At 35.0% G+C, this 19,154-nt stretch overlaps 2 protein-coding genes and 1 long non-coding RNA gene across 4 annotated transcripts; 2 read left to right on the top strand and 1 right to left on the bottom strand.

The window, feature by feature from the left end:
- Positions 1-680: 680 nt before the first annotated feature.
- On the top strand, positions 681-5,441 carry LOC119999265. Its single transcript, XR_005468389.1, has 3 exons — positions 681-887; positions 4,244-4,354; positions 5,064-5,441. It is a non-coding gene; the product is annotated as an uncharacterized LOC119999265 (long non-coding RNA).
- Positions 5,442-10,632: 5,191 nt separating this feature from the next.
- Positions 10,633-16,897, top strand: LOC120001048 (peroxisome biogenesis protein 12). Of its 2 annotated transcripts, XM_038849268.1 has the most exons (10): positions 10,633-10,825; positions 10,917-11,022; positions 11,582-11,730; positions 11,913-12,162; positions 13,210-13,319; positions 14,223-14,297; positions 14,423-14,509; positions 14,984-15,070; positions 15,559-15,696; positions 16,414-16,897. In XM_038849268.1, exons 1-10 carry the CDS (start codon positions 10,718-10,720, stop codon positions 16,483-16,485), a joined length of 1,182 nt encoding a protein of 393 aa, XP_038705196.1. In that variant the 5' UTR covers positions 10,633-10,717; the 3' UTR covers positions 16,486-16,897. The 2 variants fall into 2 exon arrangements, with proteins under 2 accessions (XP_038705196.1, XP_038705197.1); XM_038849269.1 differs by lacking the exon at positions 14,984-15,070.
- On the bottom strand, positions 16,761-18,187 carry LOC120001049. Its single transcript, XM_038849270.1, has 3 exons — positions 18,048-18,187; positions 17,881-17,948; positions 16,761-17,788 (listed from the first exon to the last, which is right to left on the bottom strand). Exons 1-3 carry the CDS (start codon positions 18,117-18,119, stop codon positions 16,984-16,986), a joined length of 945 nt encoding a protein of 314 aa, XP_038705198.1. The 5' UTR covers positions 18,120-18,187; the 3' UTR covers positions 16,761-16,983.
- Positions 18,188-19,154: the final 967 nt, after the last annotated feature.

The following is a 19,154-nucleotide window of genomic DNA, read 5'->3' as shown; positions in this document are numbered from 1 at the left end:
TCATGAAATATAACTTTTTGTTTGTTTTGAATGTGCGCTAAGCTCGTTCAAACTATTGATAGCATCCACTATCACCCTAGACAGAGAAAGAGTGAAAGACACAGATAGAGCTGAGAGTGAGATGGAGAGTTGAGTGTACATTTTTATTACGGACCTGTGGATTTCTTATGAAGCTTGGTAAATAAACAATAATATATCAATGAGCGGTGACTCGATTGACAATCGACTGAATTAGGCGTATGTGTGCCTAATGTTTGATTCTAATAATAAGTAAATTTATATGTATATCAAATGTTCGATTTCAGATATTTATAAAAAAAAACAATAATGCATAATATTATGGTTATTTAGGATCACGTGAAGCAAAGAATCAGCTATAATATTTGACGAGAAAACCAGTCCGACCGGCTTGTTGATGGTGGACTTCCATAAAAATAATATCTTTTTTGTAAATATTTTTTTTATTAAATTAATGTTAACAGGGAATTCGCTTTGGGCCTGCTATTGTTTTCTACAGTAGGCCCATTGGACCTTTCAACCTACTTTTGAGCAGGCCCGGCCCATTTCTACTTGCTTAAATGGACGACATGGAAACTCCAAGGTTGGAACTTGGAAAGGAATCCTAAATAAAGAGTAGGGTTCAGTTCAGACTAAAAACTCTTTGAAATTACAGAGCACTCTGTGTTCATGATCACGGTGACAATGCTGCCGTGGAGTTGATGATCGCAGGGTGCCGGTACTGCTGTGGAGCTGATGATTATTTTCTACTGTATCTTCAATTTCTCGATTTATCACTTCCTGTTCTTTGATTCGACTTGGGGAAAAGGAGACGACAAAGAGAGAAATCGAAGATCTGAAGACTGAAATCATGGAGTACGTTCATTCAGGTATGATTCTACCGATTTTCAAAATTGTTTCCCCTAACCCCCCTAAAACAATCACTGTGTTCCCCTCCGTGACCGACTTTTTTTTTCGTGATTTTCTTAGAGTTGTATTGTATAATGTTCTTTCTTTGCTCTACCGATTTTCAAATTTTGTTTCCCTAAAACCCTAAACAACCCATGTTGTTTCCCCTCCCCCGACCTTTTTTTTTTCATAAAAATAAAAATTCACAATTTCACTTTTTTTTATTTGTCTAACGGCTCCATTTTTGAAAATAATATAAACAGTATCTCTAATCCTAGCCTAGGCTTCTCTTTCAAATTCAACGGTCCTATTTTGTTTTCCTAAATAAATTTCTAACGGCTCTCTATAAAATAATTTCTCTAAATCCTACTCTGTGTCTACTCTTTCAGATAATAAACACTCCTCTTTCAGATTTAACTATTTAAGGGTTCTATTTGTAAAGTAATTCCAACGGCTCTCTCCAAAATAATTTATCTAATCCTACTCTGTGCCTCTTCTTACAAATTCAAGGGCTATGTTTTTTGAAACAATTATAACGACACTCTCTCAGAGTATTTCTCTCCCAAGTTCTCTCTGCGTTCCTTCTTCTTCTAAGAAATTAGGGTTTCTCGCATGCTCTTATTTACGTATTTTGATTTGGTATTGTATTTTTCTACCTTCTTTTGATGCTTGCTTTTAATACTCTCAGTGAATGCTATATGTTGTTTGTATTTGTAATTAGATGGTGATACATGTTATTTTGCTTTGATTTGATACTACGTGTAGATTGTATTGCTTACCTTCAATTTCTTTTGAAAGGATATTATCTGTGTTTTTCGCTTGAAATTGGATGGGTATGTGTATATCTTCCCGAGTTGATACTTCTGCCTGTTTCATTATCAACGGTTGAATCTAAAACTGAATTCATCTAAGTTTGAAACTATAATATTGTTTATTTGAGTAATGATATCCATAGTTTTTCCCGTTCCTTGTCACTCTCTCTGTGCATATGTCAATGATTAGTGTTGTCCATTGTGATGACACCCAAGTGGTTTCGAATTGCCTGTTCGAATGTGGAGATGCATGGTATTGTCTGGAACTATAGTTCTTTTTATAGTTAATTGGAGATTTCGTGGTACAGCTTATTTTGAGATGATTTTGTTTTATTAATTTATGTATTCATGTTCTGATGTGATTTCTTTTTATCTGAGAAGGATTTGGTTTCTTTTGTTTTTGGTTTTTGGGGTTTTCTTATTCTGCCTTTTTTTTTTGGTTTTCTGATTTTGGGATTATTCGTAATTAGGGTTTGATTTGATCATTTATTTTGATTTTCAATCTTTTCGTCATGGCTTTCTTTTGGGTTTTTGCTTTGGCCAATCTTCTTCTTCGGGTTTGATGGTTTGTTTTATTAATTTATATTTTCATGTTCTAGTGATTTTTTTCCCCTGGGAAGGATTTGTGTTTTTTTTGGGTGTGTGGAATTTTCTTTTCCCCCTTTTGGTTTTTTGATTTGGGGATTTTTCATAATAGTGGATTTGATTTTATCATTATTTGTGATTTGATGATTTATTTTGATTTGTATTCTTTATTCATGAATTTTGTTTGGGTTGGTTTGATGTGGCTTGACTTAGTTTAGGCAAGGGTGATTCCTTGCATGAATAGAACTGAACTGATAATTTCATCCTGCCAACCAATAAAATTGTTTGGGTTTTTGTATTTTTTTTTGGGTTTTGGAATTTTGATAATTGGGTTTAGTATGGTTTGGCTTTAGTGTTTTTTTTTTTTTTAAAATTTTAATTTTAGATTCTCTATCTCTTTTTTTTTTTTCCTGGACAGTCAGTTTATGATATTGAAAGTTTAAATTGTAAAGTTAGAGCTTTTTTGTTTTAAGATTGGTTCAACTTCACTTGGTTTGGTTCGGTGTGGCTTGGTTTAGACAAGTGTGGTTCCTTGCATGAATAAAACTAAGAATGACTTGGCTTGGTTTAGACAAGGGTGGTTCCTTGCAATAAAACTAAGAATGGCTTGGCTTGGTTTAGACAAGGGTGATTCCTTGCATAAATAAAACTAAGAATGGCTTGACTTGGTTTAGACAAGGGTGGTTCCTTGCAATAAAACTAAGAATGGCTTGGCTTGGCTTGGTTTAGACAAGGGTGGTTCCTTGCATGAATAAAACTGAGGGTTTGATTCCACCAACAAGTAAAGTTGTTTGGGTTTTGGTGTTTTCTTTTTTTTTTGCTTTTTGGAATTTTGATAATTGGGTTTGACTTTTTTTTAAATATTTTGCAAGTTTGATGTTTTTTTTTTAAAAAAAATTTTGAATTGAAAATCTGTTTATGATATTGAAAGTAGTTAAGTTGGAGATTTTGTTTTGAGATAGGCTCGACTTTGCTTGGTTTGGTTCGGTGTAGCTTTATTGGATTGGTTCAAGCTAGGATGATTCATTGCATGAATAAAATTGAGAATGGCTTGACTTGGTTTAGATAAGGGTGATTCCTTGAATGAATAAAACTGAGAATGGCTTGCCTTAGTTTAGACATTGGTGCTTGCTTGCATGAATAAATAAAACTGTTTGTGTTTCTATGTTTTCTCTCTCTGTTTTGTTTTTTCAATTTTGATAATTGGGTTTAGGTTAAACTTTGTGTGGTGTGGTGTGCTCGGGTTGGTTTAGACTAGGCTTCCTTACCTGAGTACCACTGAGAATTTCATTATGCCAAAAATATATGCGTGCTATGATTGATTGCATATTTGCATGTATGTTATTTTGATTTATTGTGGCACTTGATTGTGAATAGTATTTTGATAACTTTTTATACTTTGTAACTGCAAAATAGTTGAAATTGATTATAAATATTAAATGAAACAAAGAAAATACTGTTAACAAATACCAGTACTGGTTAAAGACTGTTAAGGGAGCATCCATTCTTGATTGGGTGTGGGTTAGAGGAAGAAAATTTGGAGCAAAAGAAGGACATTTTAGAGTGATTTAAATGGATCCCAGTTCTTGGTAAGTTGTCCTACCCATGGTTTTAAAAATTTCCTTATATGCATTTGTTTATTTTAAGTGTAATCAGACCTAAGCTTTTTAAAAGCTTCATTAGAGAGAAGCGCTCAATTAGAATTTTAGGCTTGGCTTAATTTTAGGCTAAGTAAAGGTAGAAGAGATTTGGTTAAGAAGCGTGTTTATTATGTGGAGAATGTCCTCTTTTTTTAGATAAAATATTCTGGGAAGGAGTAAGCTACGATGTATGGAATGGTTTGTCAAGCTACTTCTAGTCTCTAGACAATATGATATGCTCTCAATACAGATCCTGATTCTTTTGATGTGCTACTTTTAAGTTTTAATGTTGTGGTGCAGGTGCTTATGGCATTCCTTACAGGATAGGCTAAGTAAGGGTGGCTCAATCAAGAGCCGAGATGAAATATATTTGAAGCTTCACACAAGCATAGGTTCGTTCATGAATGACAGGTATTTTTTTTCCGACATTTGAGTTAAAACTTACAAGCTACGATGCGTGGAATGGTTTGTCAAGCTACTTTTAGTCTCTAGACAATATGATATGCTCTCAATACAGATCCTGATTCTTTTGATGTGCTACTTTTAAGTTTTAATGTTGTGGTGCAAGTGCTTTATGGCATTCCTTACATGATAGGCTAAGTAAGGGTGGCTCAATCAAGAGCTGAGATGAAATATATTTGAAGCTTCGTACAAGCATAGGTTCGTTCATGAATGACAAGTATTCAAATTCTTCAACATTTGAGTTAAACCTGATTTTTCCATTATTTTCGTGGAAAACTTGAGCAATTGAAATGTGAATTTTTTCATTATGCATTTCGCATTGTCATCTTATGTGATTTCTTCCCAACACTTCCACTAAAGCTAATTGATATACCTAGACTGGATCAACATTTCATGGATGATTTGGTGGTAAGTTTTGGAGTGTTTCGTAGCTTTACTTACTTTTGAAATCTTATGTAACAGATGTTATTGTTCCTGCAATGAAGATGAAGCAAATAGTTGGTTTGTATTTGTGTGTGCTCTAGGATCCAAATAGCTATTGTGATTCTTTGCTCTTGCATGAAATCTTCATTGCTGTTGAAATATCTATCTATGTAGCTGCTTTCTTCTTCTTTTAATTTTTTTAATTTTTTAATTTTTATCTTTGCTTCTCTGCCAGGCTTCTCTACCAGAGGGATGAGGATACAAAAGTGAGATGAGGGTCATTAGGGTGAACACAATTTTTGGTTGAGTGACATTTCCATGCCAACATTACGTAACGTAAATACTCAAACCCATGAATGTATTTCTTTGTTTGGGTAGAAAAAAGGGTGGGGTTACGTATATGGGGTTCATGTAGTTCAGTAGAAGAGCCGAAGCCGAGTCTCTAACAGCAACAAATCCTTCTTCTTCTGCCTGAATCTTGCCAAGGTGTTGTTGCACATCAAATAATAAAAGTGTAGAGCATGGATGTGTGTTCGTTGATACTCACGCATACGTTGGTCCTCCCGTGTTCGTCAGTCCTCCTGCGTTCGTAGTTCTCCCATTTTCTTCGTCATTTATGGTGAGTTGTTAGCACAAAATCCTTTCGTGTCAGCCTTTTATTGTTATGTGTGCTCACTTTTTTTTAACTGTGATTTTTTGACAGTTCCTTATGATTATTCAGATTGATTTATACATGCAGTAAAATAAATCAAATATTTTATTTGTGCGTGAGATCGTTGATGACTTTTTGCCTTGGATAAAATTTATTGCGTATGCATGATGTAGTAATCAAATGAGGTTTTGATATGTACCTGCATATAATTTACAATCGAGGATAGGAGACTAAGAAATGAAGTCATTTGTACATGTTAATATACAAGCTCTTTACAAGATGATTAATAGTCAAGTTAGATTCCCTGATTTCATCTTTGTCGGACTGAATATTTCACAATGATTGGTTTGACCCTTTGATCTCCCGTTGATTTATAGTCAAGGCATCAAATTGCAGGCACTAAGAACTTAACATTATATGTTAAAACCATCAAAATTTTCGCATTTATGCCTTTAATGTTTTTGCTTTTTGCCTGGGTTGACTTAATGAGAGCATTCTCTCCTACCCATCACAAATCCACACCTCTCTTGGTAAGAACCAAGCTTATTGGATGGTTAATATCAAAAAATTCAATGAATTTATTTTAAATTAATGTTTCAAACTTTCTTCTATGATGCAATTGCTAGCATATGACGTTTTATTTTGTGATCTGGATAATATCTTGTGCTACCTTCTTATATATATATATTTTTTTTGCATATGGAATGGGGTTTTTGGAAAGGAGGCAGATGTTGGAAGAATCTGAAGAGTGGATTTTTTTTTTCCATTAGGAACCTTATTAGATATGATTAACTGCTTTCTTCCTTTCGTTCTTCTGCAGCTGCTGCTGGACTTCTGTTGTTCATTTTCTTTACTTTTTGTAAGTCGTGGTTTGTTCAAGTCGAGTTTCCAAAAATTTTATCAGACCTACTTAATCTGGTAATTTTCTCCTTATAATGTTATGTTATGGTTAATATGTTTGGTGGATGTCATGGTTTCCATGGTTTGCAAAAATTTTGTATTGAATTGAACAATTATTTTGTTAATTTTGTTAAAAATTATTGTTTTACAAGAAAACACGATTCTTCAATCTTCATCGAGACATTGAGTTGAAGGAAATTGTTGTACTAACTAAGTATTGCATCCGATTGTGTAGCATTTTTTTTTTAAGTTTTCTTTCTCATTTTTAATGGTGATAGGCTCCTAGGTGGTGTTAAATTAAAGAAATTCAGATGTAAATAGGAGGGCTCTGCTTTTGACAATTTTAGTTGTGTCCTTACTCCCTGGTAGTGACACTCTCATAACAGTAAGTGAACAGTGAAGCGCCAAAACAAATTCGGTACATACGGAGTCTCTTCCCTACTATTTAGTTTGTCATTCTCTAGAGCTTCAATGAGAAAACTTGCAATAAACAATTAGCTATGCTAAATAATTTCACTGCTTTCATTTCATAGGTTGCTTATTTATGTGGTCTCAAACAGATGGACTATCTCTGAACATCAATTCTACTTGGATGTATACAGATATATGTTAAGCCTGATTAATCTTTGAGTTGGATATTGCCAGCTTGATCCTTTTCAGGGGGGACATGTGGGGTGAAGTAGATACATGGTATGGTTTTCCCAGATTCCACTGTGTCATTGCATTTGATATATCTAAAGCCGGTTTACCAATTATTCTTTTTCTCTTTGTTTAGGTTCTCTTATTAGCTATATGTTGCCTTTCTTTATTACAACAGCTGGATAAAATAACGTGGAGAAGGCTGTGAACAACATTGTAAGTTGCAAAAACGTTGATCGTGGGTTTGGATTTTTCTACAGAATTGTTTTCTAATCTAAGCATTTACATGTTTTGATTAGTGACGTCTATATGGAGTTTTTGATTATCTTGCTTCTGAGAATAACTCTGCTATACAAATCTGAAAAGAGTATGACTCTTCTGAATCTAATGTGTTTTGTGGGGAAATGATATGTAATGAGAAGTAATTCCTCTCATAATTAATATGGTAGCCTAAACCCTAAACTTGGTCTCTCTGTATTCACCTAGAAGATAATCATATTCAAGAAGTATTAGATCCTGACTGCACAACTTGGACACATTTAGCAACAAACAGTTATTTACTTCACCAATATTTTGGTTCACAACCGTTGTGTCAGGTTAGTGGCAATCATAATGTTTCCCGATCTCTTCAGCATGGTCAATGATATGCTTGATATGCTTCCTTTTTAATTTTGTTTGTACTGTTGCATATGCAACTCTGTTTTGCCATTATTTTAGGCTTCTCTCAGCTTATGAACAATTAATTTCCTTTTGTTCATCTGCTAGACTTCTGTTGTTCATCTTCTCTGTAAATTGTGGTTCGTCTTGTGTATAGTTGATATGCTTCCTTTCTAATTTTTTCATACTACAGTCTGTTGCATGTGTGTCTCTGTTTTAGTATTATTTTGCTTTTAATGACACCTCCAATGATGGATTTAGAAAACAAATGTAATTACACTCATTGTTTTTAGAGTTTTAACAACTATCCTCTAACTGGTTTAATTAAATTTTCATCATCATTGTTCAATCTTTAATGCGTTTTGGTAAATTAGAAATTAGTATGTGGTTTTGTACTGGACGTCTTATTTTCCTCTATTTTCTTAAAGAAGTTAGTGCTATTTTGGAGATGGAAAACTCGGGGAAGGTTGTCACTGTTATCATGGGTGAGAGAGAGCGTTTTATTAGTTCTGTTTTGGAGATGGAGAGCTCAGAGAATGCCCGTGGTAAGGACTTGGTGATTTCACAATTAACATTGGTAGACACTGCAATTATTGAGGCAGTTTTATTATAAATATGACTCACAAAAGTAAAGGAGAAGGGAAAAAATTATTTTAATTAGTTGCTTACATGGGAGTTTCTCAATTACAAGGCGTTTTGAGAATTATTTTTCCCTCATTCTGCACCGTTTGCTTTTGATTTAGAATTCACATAAATTCCTTGAAACGCTAGTTTATATGAGCCAGTGAGCAACTACTATATGCCACATGCCATTACTAAATTGTTATACATGTTTAGAACAGAATTTTGTGGATGATGATAGGTTTTGTTGTTTGATAGATACGAAATCCCAGCAGAGAAAATTGAGGTGTGTTTTTTCTTCTCATCGTAAATTTACTTACCTGGTTCCTTAAATAATTCGGAATGCTTTTTCTTGTGATGCATGCGTAATGTAGTTTTATGTCGGCAATTGATGGGTGGGTATGTCTTGCTCTGCATTCACTGAATTTCACATTCTAACAAACTTTTGTCCCCCTCCCTCAAAACCACGTTGATTTGAAAATATGCATATGCACATTTTACATTTTCTCTAACGACTCTATTTTGAATATAATTCTAACGACTCTACAACTGTAACAACTGTTTTCAAATAATTTATCTATCCTACTTTGTGCTTCCTCTTTCAAATTCAATGACTTAAAATAGTCCTAACAACTCTATCCTACTTTGTGCCTCTTCTTTCAATTATCTCTGTGTTTTTGGCTCGATGTCATATGTTTTTACCTTCTTTTGATGCTTGCATAATTATAAAATATAGGATCTCCCACAAGCTCTAATTTATGTGTTGTTGACTCGGTGTTGTCTGTTTCTACCTTCTTTTTGAGATGCTTGCCTTCAATCTTATGATGGGATGCTATCTGTCGATTCTGTGGTGTAATAAGGATAATAATATGTGTTCATTTATTTGAATTAATACTACATGCAGATTGTCGTTGCTAATAACTAAAGAGGATACTGATATGGGGCATCAAAAGAATAATAATGTGTGTGTATTTATTTGAGTTGATACTACATGTAGATCGTATTTGCTTGAATACCATTTGCTTGATTATGATGTTTGCTTTCTTCAATTTCTGGGGCATATGTGGTCTTTGTTGGAAAGTATGATCGGTATTACCGTGTTGAGACTACTAAATTTGATACTTCTGCCTCTCTCTCTATCTCTCTTTTATTTTCGAAATCAATCGTTGATCGTATTTGCTTGAATACATTCGCTTGATCCGCTTGATTATGATGTTTGCTTTCTTCAATTTCTAGGGCATATGTGGTCTTCGTTGGAAAGTATGATAGGTATTACCGTGTTGAGATGACTAAATTTGATACTTCTGCCTCTCTCTATCTCTGTCTTATTTTCGAAATCAATGGTTGATTCTAAACTCATCTCAAAGTTTGAAACTCCATGCCTTGGTGTTGTTTAGTATTTGATTACTGCTATCCATAATATTGGATCTCCACTGCCCCTCTTTCTATATATATATGCGTATCTGTTAATATTTGATGTCCACTGAATTTCACACTTGCAAAACACTTGACACACTCTCACCCGGCACACTGTATATCTTCATATCTTCTATTTCTTTAGGAGGTAAAAAGAATTCGATCTTCCCTATCCAACAATCACAAAGGAAAGCAAAGTTTCAGAGGAATGCACGCAGTGGAGAATGTTTTCTTTTTAAAGAAAATTAAGAATGAAATAGATCTTTATATCTAGTATCAAATTGACTTCAGCAAAGCATTGTATATTTTTTGACGTAATGCCCGCAATCACGCAACAAAAAGCTTTGTCAACTGTTTTTTTTTTTTTTTTTTTTAATTTTTATTTAGTCTATTTGGGACTACATCGGTGTCGTTTGTAATCCAGTGTTTTATTAGTGTAGTTGAGTTTTTGTGTGAAATTCTCATATGGAATCTATCTTTATGGGGTTCGAGTGTCTTATGGATCTTAAATTCTCTTACCCAAATTATCGAGTAAATGAGTACAATTAGATTTGTGACCTCCTTAATAGGAAAAAAAAAATTGAAACAAAGGATGATCCCACGTCACGAAGAAAAAGAAGTTGGACATTATTGTTTTTTTAATTTTTTTTTTTAGTAAAAGGAGCAAATGGAAGAAATGTAGTAGGGGTGAATCAACAAAGAAGCGAGGCCCGTTTATGTGTCTGGGCCTCTCTATTCGTGGTTAAACTTAAACCCACGGTTCTTATGGGCTTTAGCGGGTCAGCTGTTTGAATGGGCCAATAATTGAATTGGCTTGGGCTTGGGCTTGACTTTAATAAAATGTGTAGGTTAAAACGGCGGGCCAGATCGATTTTAATAAAACACGATGATATTGATAATGGTTAATATAGGGGGAAAAAAAAGAGTTGATATGATAATCAGAATTCAGAAACGTCAGATTGAAAAGAAAAAACTTTGAGAAGTGAAAGAAGAGTGAAGGGAGGATGTTGTTTCAAGTGGGAGGGCAAGGAAGCCGTCCCACCTTCTTCGAGATGGCCGCTGCCCAGCAACTTCCTGCCAGTTTGCGTGCCGCGCTCACTTACTCTATCGGCGTAAGCAGCATCCTTCTTCGTATTTCTTTTTCCCCTGGAGCAGTTAGGGATTTCAGAGATTTTTTGAGGATAAAAAACTTGGTCTTTGCAGGTGTTGGCGTTAAGGAGACCGCTCTTCCACAAGGTTTTAGATTTTGAAGATGAATTCTTTGGTCTGCTCATGCTTGTTCTTGAAACTCATAGCTTACGAACTACAGGTTTGGTTTTACGCTTTCTCTACCTGTATTTATTACAATTTTTTTTAATGAATTTTGGCTCGGGGCCATGTACGATCCACTGCGCAGTTTATCTCCTAGTTCTCAAATCTCAATCAATCCTTCAGTGTTATCGTGTTTGAAAGCGGTGCTTTTGCAGCTCTTGTTACCCAACTCTGTGTAGTCTGAAACTTCTTTTCGTGCTAACCTTGCCAAATTCCTGCTCTTCTCCTATTACCTTGCGTAGTGAGTTTGACAAGTTTGGGTTATGAAGGGGGAGGAGGAGGGGGAAGGGGAATGGAAAATGAAAGGAGCTGTGCTTTTGATTTTCTCTAACATTTTATATTGTTTTTGTGATGTCTTCTTCGACGTCAACAACCCATAGAGTATTATTTCTTTCATAGTAGATTGTCACTCAATTGTCATGGACTTTAACACGGTGGTGGTAATTTATAATTGGAGCATGGCATTCCGTCCTCTTTATTGAGAACAATTCTACTTATGTTACTCTTCACAGGCGAGTAGGCGACTCATTCTTATTTATATATGTATATTTTTTCAGATGCTTCTTTTTCTGAATCGCTTTATGGTTTGCGAAGGAGGTCAATTAAAATAAGAGCAGAGAAGGACGATAGCCGTTCAAAGTCAGGAGATGGAATTCATCACGTTGGATTGGAAAAGCACCAAAGGGTTCTTTCAGTTGTATTTTTGGTATACTATTCAGCTTTCTATGTATTGATGACTGTCATGAAGAAGCTTTACCTGACTTATATTGGTTGTTCCACTGAAGTATACTTTAGTTTTTCATGTATATGTTATACATCAATAACTTCCATGTAGAAACTTGGCTAGGCAAAGGCCTGATGACTGTTTGTTTTGACAATTCTGTTTAGGTTGTTCTGCCATATTTCAAGTCCAAATTGCATGCAATCTATAACAAAGAAAGGGAAGCCAGGCTTCGAGCAAGTTTATGGGGGCAAAATGATGAAACAAATGATGATTCTGGCTATTTCAATGAAGGAGAGGGTTTTCCTGTTTCAAGTGAAACTTCAGTCACTGAAACATCACTTAGAGCACGATTAAAGAAAAAAATTCAGAAAATTTTGGCTGCTTGCTATCCTTGGCTGCATGCCAGCGGTGAAGGTATGTGCAGCTTTAAGTTCTTGTTAGTGACGTGATTTTCAGCAATGCATTTCATTTATTATTTGGATATTTTTAATTGTTGCCACTTTATTGAAAGCTACATTTCTTGGTTGATTTTTAGTGGAGGAATTATCTGTAAGTTCTAGAGTTTCTTATGGAGATTTCACATTGATTTTATTTTTGATTATTCCCCTTATGTATGCTGGAAATGAAAGAATGTTGGTTTTTAGCAGAAACATGAACTGATGAACATCCTGAAGTTGGTATGACAGGTAGAATAATCAACGTCTATGTGGCTTTTATAGCAGATTATAACATTACTTCTCCTGTATCCGCTGGATTTTAGAGGTGTTTTAGCTAGAGACTGCATTCAATTTTGCTTGTGAGTTACAATCATCTGATGAAGGATGTGGGGATCCCTGACGTGACTCTTGAGTTATTCCTCTGATGGGAACATTTTCTGTTTTTGTACTTATCAGCTATAACTTTTTTTCTTGTAAACTGGATTTTCCTTTAATTTAGGTAACAAGTGAATTTTTGTGTGCATGTGCTTGTGTAACGATTCCTGTAGTTTCATTCTTGCAAAAGCACTGTGTGGGCATATCTGCTTGCATGCTCATATGTCCTGTTTGTTAAGCTTGTTTGAACTTTAATCTAATTACGTATAAGGAAAAAGTGTGCTGCTTCATCTCTGTTGATTTTTGTGTATGTGTTCCCTTGTGTGCATCTGTATGTATTTACGTGAACAATTTTTCATGTATAGAAGGAAAAAAAATTATAATTCTTTCTTTTTTTATGACACAAGTAAACTTAGTGGAAATATTGTTGTTAATTAAAACATTTGCCTTTCTCCTAGAACTAAATTGTTACTATAGCTCATTCGGATGTATTATGTTGTATCTCAGAATGATCTTTTGAGCAGTCCTTATTTTTTTTCTTTACACTTTGTGCTTTGAGTTCTTGTAGAGTTCATGTAGTTGTCTTAAAATATTTCTTGTTTGTACATTTTGTGATTCTGTCAATCTAATATAGATATTTACAATGCAGGATTATCATTCAGCTATCAGCTCCTGTATCTGTTGGATGCAACTGGGTTCTATTCCCTAGGATTGCATGCACTTGGGATTCATGTTTGTCGGGCCTCAGGACAGGAGCTGGTATTAGATTTAGTACTCTATTCTATTGATAATATCATATCATTATTCCAGTTAGGGCTATAAATGAGTTAGACTCTGCCATCCGCATGAATATCTGCTTTCAGACTTATAAGTTCACATTATTTGTAAACTATCCTGTGCACTATTATTCTATTAAACAGTAGTTTACTTATTTTTGACCAGGTTATTTGGAGTTATAAATTAGGCATCTTAAGGACCTTAGTGATACTGAATTTCATCTGGCAGCTAAGTGACAATGAAATAGCTAGTTCTGTTGGCCGCTCGTTTGTTGATATTAAATTAAGAAAAGCTCAGTTTTTTTTTTTTTTTTTTTTTTTTTTTTTTTTTTTTTTTTTTGTGAAGTTAGAAGACCCTTTTATTCTATTTTTCCCAATTATTTGAATAATGTCCCTGACAAAATATGAAAATCGACTTGATCAGTTATATATATCATTTTGTTTCTTAGGTTTTTTTTTTTTTTGAAATCCTAGATTGTATTTTAAATAAAGATGTCGCTTTGGAAGACCACAAAAAGGCATGGCTTGTTTTAAGAAAGAGACGAAATTATTAATTATATATGAATAAGGGAGAATTTATATATGAATAAGAGAGATTTAGCTTTAAATAAGAATGAATGGCAGACGAGGATCAATGTAGTGGACTCCAAGTCCATCTAACTTCTCGTAAGAATTCGTGTAGCTGACCAATTTTTGGATGAAGGCTTTGATGATGCCATGTTTCCCTTCCTGATAGTGTTAATAGTAAATTTTCAGTTGGATGCTTAACATTGAAAGGTTAAGCATCCCCTTTTTATATGTAGTTATATGTTTATATGTACATATGTATATAAACATATATCTCTCTCTCAGTTTTCTTCTACTATCATTTTTGATGTTAAGGTAGATGGATACGTCTTCTCGAATTTCAAAGATACGAAGTCGTGAGAGGGAGAGACTGCGGGGTCCGCCGTGGCTGAAGGTATATTCATTGTTTCGGTACCCAACTACAGTTTGCATGTTTCTTTCCCTGGTCAAGTTGAGAATACAACCTGGATTGTCTTTTGAAAGCATAGCATCGTAATCATGTGTTTATCTGCTTTTCAGGCTGTACAAGGAGCATTGCTTACGTGTACATATACAATGCTTGACTATGCGCAAACTGGTTTGATTGCAGCGGTGTTTATTTTCAAAGTGAGTGTATTTCATGTGGTTGAGCTTATATGATTTTATGATGTTATGGTCAACTTCAGAAGGCATATGCTTCAAATTCTATCTATTATGTTGTATTGATGAGGGGCAACATAAAAAACATGTCATAAGCTTTTGGGACTTCACTGAAGTATACTTTTAGTGACTATTCTCACTGAACTGGGAATTGTTTCCACCTGGGAATCAGGTGTCAACATTTTTTGTTTTTGTGAAAAAAAAAAACAAAAAAAGCTTTGTGGATGCCATCATAGTATGCCAACGGTAATGCTTTCTGATGAATGCATACTGGAGTTGAGACTTCCCTAATTCCTGCTAGATTCTCGATTCATTCGAGTTGATTACTTTTGTTAGCCATTTTAACCTCCCTAAATGAGTTGATCCTTCATATGTTTATGTGATCATATATATTTTTTGAGCAGACATATTAACTTTCATGTTGTCGTGAATTACATATAGATGATGGAATGGTGGTATCAATCTGCTGAGGAGAGAATGTCAGCTCCAACCATCTATCCTCCTCCTCCTCCACCACCACCGCCACAGGTGAAGAGGCAATTTAACATTTGTTGCTTTCCTGATCTCTCTTTCTCTAAAACACAGAGATACACAAATGACTAATTGATGAAGAACCATAGATCCTGCACCTTGCGCAGTTCTCCTGGCCCACCATGGCTTGTATGCACTTTCTCTTGATCCTACTAATTCATACCATAATAACCACAAATATCCACAGAAGCTCAGTGTTTGTTAGATTAGTGATGACCACAATTATCCACATATTACATATGAGCACTCAGCGTTTGTTAGATTAGCTGAATAGCATTGCATTTTTTTCCTGAAAAAAAAAATGAATATGGAGATTTTAGATGAGTTTCCATGGTGACTCTGCAAGTGTTTAGAGTTTGTTGGATTAATGGCGAATGATTACCGTCATAAACTAACATCCGTCCAGCTTCAGCAATTCTAGTTGTACCTCCTGTTGATCTGTTGTTATTGCCTTAATAATCAAGTATGATTTGTCGTTTAAGCAGGTTGCCAAAGAGGGGATTCAACTGCCACATGATAGAACAAGCTGCCCTCTGTGCTCACAGAAGCGTGCAAACCCATCTGTAGTTACAGTTTCTGGGTTTGTCTTCTGCTATGCTTGCATATTCAAATATGTTTCTCAGGTGAGAGTCAGTGTTGACTGCTAACACCAGAATAATTTCAGAATAAAGTACTGTGTGGTGAAATATGTGAAAGGGCCCAATTTATTAAATCTGTCTTGAGCATATTAAAACATGTAGTGTGAGTCATGAATTTTTTTTTTCACCTAACCTTCTTGTTGTCACAAAATATATTTAAGTCTGGTTATTTATAATTTCAAACCAAATATTTAGTACATCAGACACTGTTTTTCGGCTTTTTTTAGTTAAATCGTAATATATGTTGTCAGTTGTCACTATAAGCAGTTATAAGTATATAACTTTGTTACCAGAAACTCTCTCCTACAAATTACATTTTCAACATCTCGGTTCCTTTGGCGTAAGGAACTTTTTTCCTCCTGAAACCAAACTGCCCGTGTAGGGTGGCAAAATGTTGACATTTAGTTCCCACTTCTTTACCATCATTTTTTAATGACACTCATCTTATCTGCTCCTTAGGATTTCAAATAGGTTGAAGGTTCGAATCCTCCCATAAGCTAAATTAACAAACATTAAAATCAATATATGGGCATCAAAAAAAAAGTGACCAGTTCAGAGTAAATTATCGATTCTATGTAACTCTTGATGGATTATCTTTATCATACACTATTTTTTAGGTCAAACAGTTGGTTGGGTTTACTCTTTGTATTAGACACTTTCATTTTTTCACGTAATTCTATTCCTTGGTTTCCTTTTCCACAGTATGAGCGGTGCCCAATCACGTTGATGCCAGCAACTGCTGACCACATAAGAAGGCTCTTCCATGACTTCTAAGAAATCCGCAGGAGAATAAAGCATAATCTGCCGGTTAAGAATTCATTGCACCATTCAAATGGGAAGGGAAAAAAAAAATACTTGGATGGGAGAACTTGCCATTACACTATTACAGGGTAGTCATAGCCCCACACCATTTTCCACAAGCCGTCGAAAGACATTCTCTTGTTACACTTGTGGGAGCTAGAAGCATAATAATAGGATTGTTGTAGCTTACACAAACATGGAAACATCATTGTTTTTAATTAGTTGTGTGCGTATGTGTAGTCAAATGATTTTCAGAGTACTTGCATATCATTGCTCTTTATAAATCTCGAAAAAGCATCACCTTTGGTGAAAGAGATGGATAGGCACTCTATGCCACCCATCGAAACACAGGTGAGAACAAATTACATCTGAAAGCAAGGTTTGCTACATGCTAGTTGCACTTGTAGTTTAAGTGAAGTACAAGTTATTTATTTTTCAGAAAAAAAAATCACTATCTTTCCATTTCAAAACCTACATCCGGGTACTTATTCTTGGCACTTCTTCGCAAGGATGTTCTGAGTCTGCATCTTTTATCTGCCCAGTATAAACCCAGAAGCTCCCCACGGTCCCTAAAGTTGGCGCTTTTCTACACTGTTTTGGAGATGCAGAAGCGGAGTGTTGTTCAACATGTTCTAGTGTTGTTGCTCCAAAATTTGGCTCATCTTGGATAACTATTGGTGAAAATTCTCTCTCTGCTGCTAAATTCCCTCCAGAATTAGTAGTAATGTTGGAAGTTGATGTTCCTTCCGATCTGGTTCTTGCTCTTGCATTGCATGCTAATAGCTTAGAACTAGGCTCTGGACCATTGATGCCCTGTGTCTCTTGTTTCTGCTTAGATTGAGTCGTTCTGGGTTTGATATTTGCAACCGGCTGCCGATTTCGATCTGAATCCGGATCTGGGTTTGGTTCTTCAACCTCACATGCTTGGCTTGTTTCATCATTTGATGAAGAGAAGAATGAGTTTCCCCACTTGGGCACTGGACTATTAACTTCCTTTTCACCCAGTTCAAAAGCAAAGACTCGTTTTCTAGAATCTATTGATAAAGAAAATAATGAGTCTGAGAATTCCTCCTGGACCAATATCCTTTGGTCATCTAAATCCAAATCAAACTCTCCATCCTTGCATGGTTTTTCTTTCTCCACCATATCATCATTGCCTTCGACATTCAAATCCAAATCAAACACTCCATCCTTGCATGGTTTCTCTTTCTCCACCATATCATCTTTGGCTTTGACATTCAAATCCAAACACACCTTCTGGTCCTCAGGCTTATCTCTAGACATTGAGAAATAAACAAGACAGATGACAAATAAACACCCATATGCTGAAGCAGCAACAACAGAAACTGAAAAATGGAGTAGATGTACCTTATTCCAGCCATGGGGCTGAAGGGTTTTTCTTTTTCTGATTCAGAGAGTTGAATTGTTTCATCTCCCTAAACCAAACAAAGATTCCAGAGTAAGAGAAACAAACAGACCAGCAGAAAGAAAAGAAAAGAAAAGGTAAGGTGTAAGTAGAGAACGAAAACACTCACATTGTCATTTGGCAGATGGTGGAGCTTTCGAGGCTTACAAACAAGAAAGCAAGCAAGAAAGCACAACCCCATTTGAAAAAGCTTGTTTCTTTTTTCTTTTCATCGCCAGCATCTAAGAAAAGGGGCGTCGAAATATAGGGTTTGAAAAATATGACCGTTAGGATTTGGCTTCTTTCAAATCCAATTAAACTAATAGATATTTTATTGGATAAGTGGGCCTGATATAAGGGGTGGGCTGGGTCATTATTGGATTGTTAAGAGCCCTGTCTAAAAAATAATGATGATGATGATGATACAAGATTCTTGGAAAGGTTTCACAAATCCCAACTTATGTAAAAAACAGAAGTGAAAGGGATCCCAGTAAATGACATCCCAATAATCAATCATGTTTCTTGATTGATGTGCAATAGATTTGTGGGTCTTACACTTACATCAATCAATGGTCAAGATTGATTACTGGGATGATCCCTAACATTTTTGTGTAAAAAAATCTAGAAGGATGGATATGTGTGTTGCTTTCAATGCTGCTCAATCAATTCAAGTACAAGTTATTCATTTATCACAATCCTTGTGCTTAAAAAAAGAAGTTATGATAGAGATGTAAATCCAAGATTAGCAAATATATATGAAAATTTAGGTCATATTTGGTATTATTTTCAAAAATTACGAAAACAAAAACAGAAAATATAAAACAAAACTTTAGTCGACATGGCATGGGCATTGTCAAAATTAAAAATGATCCTTATTACAGCATATGATTAATTAAACACGTAACTTGATAAAAAATAAAAAAGAAGGAAAAACATAAATACAACCTTTTTATTCTTTATTCGGATGAGCATAGATAGACTTACATAAAGGGCATCACTAAATCAGATGGAAGTGATACAATCTTGTTAGCGATTGACCACCTACCCTAAAATCTATAGAGCCTATTTGGCATAACGGTTGCTAGTATCACAAATTCTACCAAACGAGTTGATTAAGCTAACGGTTAAGTACTCACTTAAGCTGTCAACCCGCTCGCTACCTTAATCGGCCCAAAAAATAAGCTTCGGTTAGAAGCTTATTTTTCACAACTTATTCGAGTCACGACAAGAAATTCTC

The sequence above is a fragment of the Tripterygium wilfordii genome, chromosome 6, assembly GCF_013401445.1.
Source record: "Tripterygium wilfordii isolate XIE 37 chromosome 6, ASM1340144v1, whole genome shotgun sequence".
In the NCBI taxonomy this organism is placed as follows: domain Eukaryota; kingdom Viridiplantae; phylum Streptophyta; class Magnoliopsida; order Celastrales; family Celastraceae; genus Tripterygium; species Tripterygium wilfordii.
This window is presented reverse-complemented; position numbering and strand designations above follow the sequence as displayed.

Bases quoted from the DNA above. Each gene is read 5' to 3' on its own strand.
- LOC120001048 (XM_038849268.1), top strand. From the start codon at position 10,718: ATGTTGTTTCAAGTGGGAGGGCAAGGAAGCCGTCCCACCTTCTTCGAG. The intron at 15,071-15,558 runs GTGAAGAGGCAA...TCGTTTAAGCAG, and splicing joins CTCCACCACCACCGCCACAG to GTTGCCAAAGAGGGGATTCA. The intron at 15,697-16,413 runs GTGAGAGTCAGT...CCTTTTCCACAG, and splicing joins TATTCAAATATGTTTCTCAG to TATGAGCGGTGCCCAATCAC.
- LOC120001049 (XM_038849270.1), bottom strand. From the start codon at position 18,119: ATGGGGTTGTGCTTTCTTGCTTGCTTTCTTGTTTGTAAGCCTCGAAAG. The intron at 17,949-18,047 runs GTGAGTGTTTTC...TGTTTGGTTTAG, and splicing joins ACCATCTGCCAAATGACAAT to GGAGATGAAACAATTCAACT. The intron at 17,789-17,880 runs GTACATCTACTC...CTCAATGTCTAG, and splicing joins AGCCCCATGGCTGGAATAAG to AGATAAGCCTGAGGACCAGA.